The 13,780-nt window shown below is 44.5% G+C and overlaps 1 protein-coding gene across 1 annotated transcript; it reads left to right on the top strand.

Annotated features, from left to right (window-relative positions):
• The first annotated feature begins 12,516 nt into the window (after positions 1-12,516).
• Positions 12,517-13,353, top strand: LOC110880163. Its single transcript, XM_022128743.2, has one exon. The coding sequence runs from the start codon at positions 12,612-12,614 to the stop codon at positions 13,155-13,157; it is 546 nt and encodes a 181-aa protein (XP_021984435.1). The 5' UTR covers positions 12,517-12,611; the 3' UTR covers positions 13,158-13,353.
• Positions 13,354-13,780: the final 427 nt, after the last annotated feature.

Consider the following 13,780-nt stretch of genomic DNA (forward strand, 5'->3'; position numbering starts at 1 on the left):
GAGAAGTTCTTGGCACACTTCTCTCAGCAACGAAGACAAGCAAGAGATCCAGGTGATTGTCTGAACATATGGAGAAAAGATTATGAAAGCGTAGAAGATTTCATTACAAGGTATAACAAAGAATGTCTAGAGATCGGAGACATACCAGAAAAAATGATGCGTGCACACTTCATGCGAGCAGTCAAGTGCGATGATCTGGTTAAAAGAATCAAAGGGCGAGATGGGGGACCCAAAGACTGGGAAACCTTCATTGAAGCGGCCAAGACCATTGCGCAGACGGATAGGCAACTGACCGGTGACGATCACCGTCAGCGCGCACACAACCATCATGATCGAAACAACAGAAGGGGCAGAAATCAACCCTGGAGGGCTTCTGGGAACAGAGAAAGAAGCCCCCCACGGGACGACGCACGCCATACGATCAATCAGATAGCCCATCGAAAAGAAGTAAAGCGCGAAAATAGAGAAAAGCAGTGGACTCCACTAACCAAAACACCTTCTGAAGTCTTAGCTACAGAGAACCATCAATTCAAACCACCCTTGCAGATGCGCAACAAAAGGGGTCAGGACCCAAATCTCTTCTGTGAATTCCACAAAGACACGGGCCACTTGACCGATGATTGCTTCAGCTTAAAACAAGAAATCGAAAGAGCTCTAAGAGACGGAAAGCTCGGTCACTTAGTCAAAGGAGGAAAGCGCGATTACCGCCAGATACAACGAAGAGATGAAGGTCCAGACAACAAGAAGCTCAGAAAGCTAGAAACTCATATGGTGCAAGGAGGACCACGGCGACCAAGAAAAAACTACAACAAACGCGCGCATGATGATTCATGGCGCGAGAAGCAAGTAGTGTTCCCAGTTGTCAGGGGAGGTCCAAGAGAAAAGCGGCCAATAGTCATTCCAGGGGTGATCGGCCACTACCAAACAGATTACATCTTTATTGATCCCGAAAGCACCGCAGACATCATATATGAACAGTGCTTCAATCAATTCGACCAAGAGGATAAGGCGCGCCTGGAACCAGTTGACTACCCATTAACTGGATTCTGCAACGAGGCCGTCTTTCCTCTAGGACAAATATCTTTCCCAGTATTACTTTCTGATGGGAGAAATTCAAGAACTGAAGAAGTCACATTCATGGTGCTACCGGCACATTCAAGACATGACATCCTCTTAGGACGAGAATCCCAAGGAGATTTCAGTATGATCTGTTCCGCACCACATTCTGCCATAGGCTTTCCAACCGAAACAGGCATTGTGTTGATATACACAAGCAAGGAAGTGCTAGCAACAGACGAAATCAGGCCGGCAAAAGCAAGCAAGCCCGCACCGCGCAGAGAGGCAGAAAAATGGGTATTGAATAGCGCATACCCAGAACAGACGGTCACTCTGGGACCCGCAATGTCTGACCTAACGCGTGCGGCGCTAAAGAAATTACTGCATGACAACATGGACGTGTTCGCCTGGACACCGGCCGATATGGTTGGTGTTCCACGGCATATAGCGGAACACCGGCTAAACGTCTCAGAAGATGCGAAGCCAGTAGTGCATGCCAAACGACACCTGGGGGACATCAAACATGATGCAATGAAAGAACAAGTGTTAGAACTGCTAAACGCAGGAATCATCAGGGAAGTCCGGTACCAAACATGGGTGGCAAGCCCAGTTATGGTAAAGAAACCAAATGGCAGTTGGCGAATGTGCGTCGACTACAAGGATCTGAACAAAGCATGCCCCCGTGACTGCTATGCGTTGCCAGACATAGACGAGAAAATAGATTCTTTGGCAACGTTTCGGTGGAAATGTTTTCTGGATTGCTACAAGGGATACCACCAGGTCCAGATGGCTGTTCAAGACGAGGATAAAACCGCATTCCGCACGCCAACGGGGCTATACTGCTACACCAAGATGCCGTTCGGCTTAAAGAATGCAGGTGCTACGTATCAACGGTTGATGAACGAAACATTTAGTGACGCCATCGGTAAATACATCGAGGTATACATGGACGATCTGGTAATCATGAGCAGGGAGGAGAGCGCGATGCTGGTAAATATTCAGAAAACCTTCAACACGCTGCGCAGCGTGAGCATCAAACTGAATCCAGCAAAGTGCTCATTTGGAATGGAGGAAGGAAAGTTTCTGGGCTTCATAGTCACCAAAGATGGTTTTAAGGTGAACCCAGAGAAGGTCCAGGCCATAGAGAGGATGCCTTCACCAGCAAGCATCAAAGATATGCAAAAGCTCGCAGGACGTTTGGCAGCCTTCAATCGATTCCTAGCTAACCACGCGGCAAAATCCTTCCCATTCATCAAGACCTTGCGAAACTGCATGAAGAAAACCCAATTCCAATGGACTCCGGAAGCAGAAAAGGCGTTCCGCGAGATGAAAGACTGTCTCATCAAGCTGCCAACTCTAACCGCACCAAACAAAGGAGAGCCTTTGGTTTTGTACCTCTCAGCTTCCGACAGAGCCGTCGGTGCCGTATTGCTGGTTGATCGACAAGGTGTCCAAACACCTGTGTATTATGTGTCCAGAACCTTAACCGACCCAGAAACAAGATACGCAATCATGGAAAAGCTTGTCCTTGCACTGATTCACGCGTCAAGAAGGCTACGCCGATATTTCGCCAATCACGTCATCCACGTGTTAACAAATTACAATATTGGGAATATCCTGGCAAGGCCGGAAATATCAGGAAGGTTGGCCAAATGGGCGATAGAGCTAGGGGGACACAACGTAGTCTTCAGACCACGACCGTCGATAAAAGGCCAAGTTTTGGCAGACTTCATGACGGAAGTCCCCGATGACAAAGACAGAGAGTGTAAGGCGATGGAGAAAGCGGAGAAAAAACAAACCGAAGAACCATGGATGCTGTATACTGACGGTGCGTCCAACGAAGATGGGGCAGGCGCGGGGCTACGGCTAGTGAGCCCTGACAAAAACGAGTTCACTTACGCCATACGTCTAGACTTCAAGAGCACAAATAACGAAGCAGAGTATGAAGCCTTTCTGGCCGGCTTGCGCTTAGCAATCAAAATGGGAGTCCGACATATTGAGGCACATGTGGACTCCATGCTAGTGGCAGGCCAAATCAACGGTCAATACGAAGCCAAGGGCGACATAATGGCACTCTATCTCAACCAAGCAAAGACGTTGCTGCAAACTTTCTATTCTTACAAGGTGCACCACATAAACCGCAGCGAAAACAAGCCGGCAGACGCCTTAAGCAAGCTTGCGTCAACAAGTTTTCAGCACCTAGCCAAAGACGTACGCATAGAAGTTTTAAGCAACCCGTCTGTTCCACTCCGAGAAGTCAGCGTCATCCAAACAGGAACCACGTCCTGGATGACACCCATCATCATGTACTTACAGTCCGGGATACTCCCAGAAAATAAAGCTGAGGCGCGGAAAATCCAGTATAAATCAGAACATTATCAAATGGCGGACGGGATATTGTACCGAAAGTCATATCTCGGCCCTCTGCTGAGATGTGTTGACGCCGACGACGCAAAATATCTGATCCGGGAAGTACATGAAGGCATCTGCGGCATCCACGCCGGGCCGCGCATGGTAGTGGCTAAAGTAATGAACGCCGGTTACTACTGGCCCGGAATGCACCTCGATGCCGTGAAGGAATTAAGGAAATGCAGCGGCTGCCAACGGCATGCACCAAAAACCATGCGTCCAAAAAACGAGTTGGTGCCAGTAACAACCGCATGGCCCTTTCAGCAATGGGGCATAGACATGGTGGGCCCCTTCCCAGAAGCTCCGGGGGCAGTCAAGTTCATCATCGTCGCGGTCGATTACTTCACCAAGTGGGTAGAAGCAAAAGCACTTGCGTCAACCACATCGGCAGTCGTTAAACGATTTATCTGGGAACAAATCATATGCCGTTTCGGCCTGCCACTCCGAATCATCACCGACAATGGTACAAATTTTGCAGCAGATGATCTCGAACGATGGTTCAAGGAACTAAACATTGAACACACCTTCTCGTCACTCGCACATCCGCAAGGGAATGGTCAAGTTGAAGCAGTCAATAAGAGCATCGTTGATGGCATCAAAGCAAGACTCGGTGAAAAAAGACGAGGATGGGTCGACGAGCTACCAAGCATATTATGGGCCCATAGAACAATGCCCAAGACAAGCAATGGAGAAACACCGTTCAGCTTGGTCTATGGGTCCGAGGCTGTGATTCCAGCAGAAATCGGGCTTCCATCTCCGAGAATGTTCTCCATGAATCTGATCAATAACGAAGAAGAAAGGAGGATCGACCTGGACCTCCTAGAAGAACGGAGAGAGATGGCAGCAATCAACGAAGCCAAATACAAGACAAAGCTTGAAAAATATTACAACTCCCGAGTCCGGATCTGCACCTTCAACCCAGGCGATTATGTCTTAAGGGACAATGAAGCGTCCAACGCAGAAAAACCGGGAAAACTGGCTCCCAAATGGGAAGGCCCGTACATCATCGATGAGGTCCTCGGCAAGGGAGCATACAAGCTACGCACCATGAACGACAAAGAGGTTCCACGAACCTGGAATGCCCAACAGTTACGAAAATGCTACATATAAATATGTAATCGTATAAGGCGAATCGCCGACACATTTACCTAATACAAGAAGTGTTTGGCTATATTTACTTCATGCAAATTTTTTGTCACAACTGCATTTATCACTTCGGGCGTACACGAAAACATCAATGGCTCGACCATAGGAAACGTTGTAGACCTCCAAGGCTCGTCACAGCCAAGTGCACAGCCGGGTCGAAAACACAACCAAAGCCTACAAAACGCCAAAAAACATAACTTCGTGCCCACATAAACACGAAAATATCGATAGCAAGGCAACTAAACATTGTAATGCTCTCAAGGCTGTAATCCCAGCTGAGCTCACACAATAACCTGCAACTCGATCACTTCGTATGTCACATGCAAGCGCGCATACTTAAACGACAGAATAAAAACGTTGTAGTAACACAACATCACCTGTCAGCGCCATCATTCATTCGTGACACCTAATCAAAGTAATTAAAACATGCACATATTATGACGATTTCAAAATTTGCATAAACATAATCAAAGTAGCAACACATTTGTCAAAATACATAACACCGCAGGTACGAAATATGAAACTGTCTTAAAACACCATTACAAGCCCATACAAGGCTATACGCGGCACACAGGCCGGAAACTTCCACTTAAGGACGGCTGGGACCGGCACCACCTGCACCACCAGCGCCGTCATCTCCCAATGCTTTCTTCAACAAAGCAACGCCATCAGCTTTGAGGGCCAATTTGCCAGCAGCCTTCACAACAGCAAAGTCAAGCATCGCAAATGCTCGACGCTTCTCAGCATACGCACCATCACAATCAGCCTTATACAACTCAAACTTGTAATCCTTATCGTTATTGGCAGCAGCTAATCTACCCTCAGCATACCCAAACTTACGACCGCTGTTATAACCTGCCACGCCCAACTCAAACATATAGTTGGCAAGTTCCGACGAATGTACGATACGATCAGCAAGCTACACGAAACACAGGGAGTAAATAAAATGACAAGGAAGAACATGCAAAAAACAAAAAGGAAAAACAAAAGAGAAGAAAAGTCACCAGGGGAACACCACGAGATAACAACCACCTAGTATCAGCTGCGGTTTCCTCAGCAAGGAGTTCAGAGGCACGACACTCTGCCGTCTTCTCATCAAGAAGACGCTGAGCAGTCTCACATTCAGACGCTTTTTCTTGTACAAGAAGTTCTAACTTGTCAATCCGAGCAACATACTCTTTCTCCTTTTTCTCTGCAGCAAGCCGCACCTGATTAGCCTCATCAGCCAAGGCCGTCTTCTCACCGGATAAACGAACAATAGCATCGCGCTGAGATTGCATCTCTAAGTTCGTGCGCGCGCAGGCAGATTCCCAATCTTTTTGTTTCTGCTCATTCAACTTTTTCTGTTCTTCGAGCTTTCGCTCAGCTTCCGCAACCCTCCATTGCAGCCCTTTCTTCTCCGCGTTAAACTTTTCTCTTTCCTCAGAGAAAGCCTTCTTAGACTCTTCAAACTCAAGAGTCTCTTCCCCCATAAACCGCCATTCACGAAGGATTTCTTGAGAAGTGGCAAAAAAGTTGACCCCAGCCCTAACATGATCATCCATAAGAGCAAAGCGGTTACGGGTTTTCTGAAACATCCTCTCAGCGGGCGGTAGAGACAAAGAGAAAAACTGATGACAGTTGTCCAAATCATCCATGCGAGAACCCTGCACAAGATTCCAACGGGGAGCATGAGGCATATCATCACATGCCGGGTTATCCCACGAATCCTCAGGCACACGTTCAAAGTGCGAAGATCGCACAGTGCCAGACGCGGCTCCATCACCAGGTGGACGCTTGGTATAAATGGTCTGCGGCGGAGTAGTCTCACTAGACTCCACATCCAGTTCAATTCCCTTACCCTTGTCACCCGCCGCAACATTACCCGCAGTGTCATTACCCCCAACATCACCACCACCTTCAGCACCACCTCCACCTCCAGTCTCACCACCCTCCACATTCACCTCAACATCGTCTCGTGGAGGAGTCAAACCAGCAGTCCTCGACGGAGGAGAAGTAGGTGGAGTAATTTGAGAGATATCCACTGGTCGAGGTTTCTTACCCGTTTTAAGCACTGCAACAAAGCAACAATCAACAAACACAAAAAAAAAAAAGAAATAAGACAAAAATACTGTCAATAATAACTCACCAGGGCGAGGAGCAGAAGCAGCATATATCTCCTCCAACAAGTTTCCTCGACCACCACTGAATACACCCAAGTCAACCTCAGACTCTGAAGGTGCCGGAGGGGCCTCTTTCTGAAGCTTAGCCCTCTTGGCCGCAAGAAGGGCAGCAGCTTGCTCATCAAGACGACGTTTATGATCATCCAAAGATTTCTTCTTCATATGCTCGGTTAAAGTAGCCCTATCATCAGGATCCGACTCTTGACGCACCTCCCCAGGGCCTAAGCCAGACAACGTATCAGACACTACTACATAATCTAGATAAGAAAGAATGGAGGGTCGCTTACGAGAAGATCCGGCAGCTCCACCCTCAGCTCCCTCTCCTCTCCTTCCAGACCTATCAGTCCGAGCTTTCTTCCTCGTCTCCAACTGAGCAGACGGATCAATAGACGCTTCCGCATCATCATCGTCTCCAACAACCTCATGTACCGGTTCAGCATCGCCACCAGGCACGGTACCTGCACGCGCGGAACGAGACGTTAGATCTTCGCCACCCCGACCAGAACTCCCACTGGAAACAACGATGACATCCTCTGGACCAGAGTTAACAAAGTCATCCCAAACATCCTCACCAAGAACTTCAGCAGCGTATCGGCTCAAACTTTGCTCGGTAGGGTGTAAGAAGCGATCTCGTATTTGATCTAGCCATGTTGGGTTACCATCAGCCTGGATGGCTTCAACCATAGCACCCGCTGCCTTGGGATCCAAAGCATTCAACAAGCTGTAACCAACTGCAGAAAGACAACAAAACCAAAGATACATGACAAAGCCTAAAAGGAAATAAACAACCAACAACATAAGAAGGAATCATACATTTGCCCCGATGACTGTACACAGGCTGACCCAAAGGATGCTTAGGCACCCATAGCACGCTCATCCCAGCACCAACCAAGGCCATTTCATCCAGCTGAGAAATGGCAGTTGCCTTGGCGGTTATCCTCCCGTACCATTCTTGGGCAGCAAAATCCTCCAATGGATCCACCCTCGGGATCCCTTGAGCCACCTGCCTGTACGTCATCTCCGACGGAATCACGCCGCGACGAATGTAGAAAAACTTCTGCTTCCAGTCATGAATACCCTTTATTGGAGCAGAACACACCGGGACAACCCCCGTCCTAGCTTGAAAGGAATAAAAACCACTAGAATATGTCACGCTATAAAAAGTGTTGAACATTTGAAACGTCGGTTCAACTCGATAAGACCGGCAAACAAACTCGAAGTGAGTAATCCGGGGGAGCCCAATAGCATTTATTTGAGAAATATGAAGACCATAACCTCTCAGAACGTCGGCAACAAACTTAGTAATGGGCAACCTAAAATTGCCTTCCCGGAAAAAAGCAGCGTATAAAGTGATAAAACCGGGGGGGGCATCCAGTGCAGTAGATCCAGACGGAGGATATCGAGCCCCCCACTCAGGTCGAAAGTTATGTCCTCTAACGAGGTTCTGGAATTCATCCTCTTTCCAGTTAATCACAGCCTGGTCAGGACCAGGAAGCGCTCTACTCTTATGTTTCCTTTTCTTTTGAGTAAGATTCTTATCAGCCATGATAAGAATCAAGAAAAAGACGACTTGAAAAGGTGAAAGATAGAACAAAGGGGAAGAAGATAGAGAGAAATTGCACTTAGAATTCGAAAGTGAGGGAAGAAAGAGATAACCACCCCATATTTATACCCATCGCATTTAATGCGATGGGTAGTGGACCGTCAGGGAACAGAAAAAGCACCCAATAGATGACTGACACGTCACAGGAGAGAGAAGACGTCGGCTCGTTTTTCGGAAAGCATGGGCGACAGGGTCTGCTGATGTGACAGAAAGTCACTGCAAAAGCAACTGTTCGCCTCCGAAAAGACAGGGACGTCAGACGGTCACACCAAACGCTTCCCCATAACCACCAAACTTCCAACAGAAGAAAGTACAAGAGAGCCAAAACCCATGCGGTATTGATGACACAACTTCTGTTACTGTATATATTGATGATGTTATTCTTAAATGCTCTTTTGATCGTAGCTTTGTTGTTCTTTTGGCACCGAAAGTCTTACGGTACCCATAAATCATTTCTTGCTTCTTTTCAAATATGCTTTCGGATTGATTTCAAGTGTATAATATTAATGTATTTATTAAACTTTATCATTTGTGTAATTTATACTTTGAGGCAAATGAAGCCAATTTTAAAAAGTGAAGTCTCATTATGGATCATTTAAAAGATTAAGCTCCGTTAGTCGTCTGTTTTTATTGCCGAGCTACTTTGGGTCACGTAAATGAGAACAAATACCATGGTTATAAATTTTGCAATTTAAATGCAGATTAACAGGTTGTTTATTAAAAGTTGTATAAAAATATTTTAAAAAATGAGTGTCACAGTGAAGAGGTATGGTCCCAATTCCCTGCCTACATGGCAGAGACCACACCACTTTTTGTGCACACAAGGCATCCATGTCACCAGAACCTTCTAGAAGCTTCCAGAAGACATCTAGGCGGTTCATAGCTGGCACCAAAGATGCTTTGCCCAACATAAAGGACAACACGTGTCACCATTGAGAGAAGGCCACATAGGCCTGCGACAATCCAGGGAGCAAGTCTGACGCAACCAGTACGAGGTATCCAGCGTAAGCGAACAGAAGGACGCCACGTGTACCACTACACCCTTCGCGACAGAGCAGGCCAAGAGGATATTCCCCTTGGTCGGACAGCTGGCGCACACCCACAGCTGGCACAGCTGCTTCCTCCTTCTTCACCATCCGGCTATAAATAGGACCCTTCATCATTCAGGTTAAGGATCTTGGCTCTCTTTACTCACTCTATACACACACTGTTTTATTCATCTCAGAGCAGTACTTATTCTCACGCCGGAGCCTGGTTAAGAGGGAAAACCTCCTTTTCCCCTCTTAACGAGACTAACGGTGTTCACTGTTTTGCAGATCTCAGGCCTTTGATACGAGCGAGAGAAGAGGTTGAACCCCATAAGTGAAACGACCCTCTTGGTTATCCTTTGTGTTAACCATTGTTTCAACACACAGTAATTATATATATAATATATATTTTTAATCATATGTATGAATATTGTTAGGTTGTAATATGATAATTGTCTCCCAATGCGTATCATGGAGCCTGGAGGGTAGAGGGAGAAGGTAACTATGATATAGGACACGTTTAGTACAACTAGTACGTAAAACAATACAAGCACTTCGCACTTTGACAAACTTTGCGCCTATATATGTGGTTGTGCATGGCTTCAGATAAGTTAAATCATTTATGGGACTGAAACTTTTGTAAACTATAAAGATGTGTGGGGTTGTTATGATCTATGATGATTAGGGGTGTTTAAAACTATTTGTATCCGAAAATCTGATTCGAAATATCCGATATCTGAATCTGAAATATCTGAAAAATCGGATATCCAAAATTTCGGATATCCGAATTTTTCGAATTCAGATTCGGATAGTGATTTTCAAAATTTTCGGATATTAAAATATTATTTTCATTTTTTTCGGGTATCTGAATATCCGAAATATCCGAAAAATATCTGAAAACTTATATTCGGATATCCGAAACTATCCAAAATATCTGTTTCCGAATATGAAAAAAATAATAAAAAAATAAAAATTAAATAAAAAGTTGGATTTTCGGATATCCGATTCACTATCCGAATCCGTATCCAAAATTTCGGATATCCGAATTTTAGATATCCAAAATTTCGGATACGGATTCGGAGAGTGAAATATGATATTTGAAAATTTCGGATATCCGAATTTTTTGATATCCGGTTTTGAATACCCCTGATGATCACCACCTTTTACGTCAGCGTCATGTCACCTACCTGTCATTTATCAACCTAATCTGTCACCCTATATGGTGTGGACCAAGACCTCCACTGTCCTCTCCCATTAATCAAAATCTCCTAATTAACTGGAAGAAGATCATGGTTGCCATGGATTAAACCATGCGAACCACCATAGGTTGAGAAGGAGGGAGGTGTAACCCGAGAACCACATCCCACGTGGCAATACATGATCCAGTCCACCACCGCTACCCCATAGCTTAATTGGCAGCCATGCTTTATATCACTTCTTTTTCTAGTTTTTTTAATTTCAAATGTAATAATCAAAAGAAATATTATACATATGATAATCAAAAAAATAATCTCAATCATATAAGATCAAAATCAACTGTAGAGACGAAGAAAGTTAATGCAAGATGATTTGGTTAAGAATAGAGAAAAGAACTAGTCTGATATCAAAATTTAAGATCCTCTAAACCGAGTAAGTGCTGAGCTAATAAGTGTTGTTTGACTAAAACTATGAATAACTGTGTAAAATGCCTATTTTACCTCCTTCGAACTATTTTGTGCTGAATGATATGTATCTAGTGGTTGGTGGATGGTGATGGTGGTTGTTGGTGGTGGTAGGTCGTAGTCACGTTGGTGGTTGGCGGTGATGTTGGTGGATGGTGGTAGTGGTTACTGGTGACGGGTGATGGTGGTGCTTGGCGGTGACGAGTGGTAGCTGTGGTGGTTGACGATGGTGATGGGTGGTAAACGGTGGGGGCGGGTGGTGGTTGGCGGTGATAGGTAGTGATGGTGGTGGCGGGTGGTGGTGGTCGTCGTTGGCAGTGTTTGTCATGGGTGGTGGTTGTGGCTAAAGTTTTAGAGTTAAGAAAGTTTATTAGGGCAAGGGTAAATCTGTCTCTTAACCATACAGTATCATCTTTCACTTAATCATTAAAAGGTCAACTAAACCATTAAGAATTGTTATTTTTGTGAACTAAACACCCTTACTTTTTACTGATTCAGATGTATCCTCTTAATGGAATCAGTAAGAGGCTACCAAACAACCCCTAATATAATTGAAGAGCAACGAAAACTAATATAAGATAAATTACAAAGAAAACCACTATAGAATAAAAAATAAGCGCTTCTTGAATCATATAAAATTTAAACTAAATAATTATATCAGTTTTAAACAAGTTGATTGGTTGAAAGCAGATTGATCAACGTAGCTTGTGCCTAACCATATATTTAAAGGGTAATGTTACGGGCTAAATGTTCAAAGGTCGTTTTGTAAAAGTTTATACTGGAACATTAGGTTCACTGGCTAGTCCGAGACTATATCAAGGACGGCCTCAACGTACAAGATGGTGTACGTGTAAGATCTTGTCTATCTGACGAACGCACCAGTGGTCGAGAGCTATTCCCGGTCTCCTAAATAGTCCTAGGCAGGACGAAACTTGTGTTTGTAGGGTTATAGATCAAATTGAGGGTTTTTAAGGCCTTGTGTGGATTTTTAAGGATATAATAATGTGGCAACTGACTAAGTAGTTAAGGGTTTCTAAGGCCGCATGGTATGGGGTTCGTCCCCTCAAGTCCTGCTCCGGCGCCGCCGTCCCCCCCCCCCCCCCCCCAACCGGCGTCCTGAACGTCCTCAAAGGGACGATGGCGACGCCCCTCCCCTCTCTCACACACCTATACATACAACTTGTATATATACATTTTAGGAGAACTATCACCATACCGCATAGCCTAACGAGAGAAAGTGTAACACCTTGAATTTACTTTTGAATTTACTTTTTGGGCATTATTGATAAAGGAAGGTAGGTGGGGTATCTTCAAGTAACAAAGGAAACAAAAACTTGTACGCCAAAATAGAAATTTGTAATGTGATAAAAATTTCGATTTTATCTTTTTTAATATTAAAAGTTCGAAAACTAACCCTTAACTCTCTACTTATAAATAGTCCTACCCCTACCCCTTCCTCCTCCAACCCAACATCAAAAACAACCACATTTACAGCATTTCTCATTCCCATTTGAAAACTTAAAATCCAACAGCAAAGAAAACAAAAATGGAACAGTATGCACCAGAGGTTGCAAAGAAAGTATGGAACATGGTACGTGCAATGCTCTACATGATCAAGAAAAACATATCCAAAAGAACACTACTGCTCGATCTCAACATGATGATGAAACGCAGCAAGATCGCCAGAAAAGCCTTAAAAAACCGAATGCACCATCACCACTCTCCCAATTTTCCCGAACACTACGAGTTCAGCTGCAGCAACACCCCCGTCTACCCGCTCTCTCTCTTCACCACCCACAAAAAACACCATAATCAACACAAAAAGACCGCACACAACAAGTCCACCATAGTTAACAACGAGCATGATCATATATTCGTTGACCCTGCAGTGATAAAGGCACTCGAGATGATGTTGACTAGCGCTGCTGCGTCTCCGGTGGTTCCCGGGTTTGGGAAAAGTCCAATGGTTAGGCAGTTAAGGGTGACGGACTCGCCGTTTCCGTTAAGTAACGGGGAGGAGGATAGCCATGTGGATGAGGCTGCTGAGAAGTTTATAATGAAGTTTTATAACGAACTGAGAAGGCAAAGTTAAATTCTGGGTGTGAAATGTAAATGTTGGAATGATCAGGGGTTGTTATGAACAATATATCTTGTGCTGTGTTGGGTTTGTAGATTGCAGCCAGTGTATTTGTTTGTAAGCTTCCCTGATAATTGTGTGCACTAATGATATATTTTAGTTGATGTCTTTTTATTTGAGATATATAAAAGAATAATATATGCTTATGTAATTTGCCCCATGATTAATTTAAAATCTGTTATTTCTTTAATATATGTTTTTTATGTTTTTTAAGTTTTACTTCTGAATAGTTCTCATATGATTAAGATAATCTTGATGCAGTAGTACATGTAAAGATTTGGTATATTTAGGAATCAAATATGCATCAGAATCTCTCTCCGGACAATTTTATATGAAATTAATTATTCATACTGTTTATAATTCAAGAGATTGAATCTAAATTGCGGTTTATGTTATAAAGTTTAGATTTGGGAGCCACCTTATGTGATCTACTTTTTTTAACGTAAACGAAATAGAAGCTCGACTATCAGGGTAACTCAATGATAAAAGACAAAACCATACGCCCGTGACTGCAAACAGTGCTGGGTAGCCTAATCCCACCATCTTCCGTTTCAGAAAAAACCAACCGTCCGAAGACT

This window comes from Helianthus annuus, chromosome 9, assembly GCF_002127325.2.
Source record: "Helianthus annuus cultivar XRQ/B chromosome 9, HanXRQr2.0-SUNRISE, whole genome shotgun sequence".
NCBI lineage: Eukaryota > Viridiplantae > Streptophyta > Magnoliopsida > Asterales > Asteraceae > Helianthus > Helianthus annuus.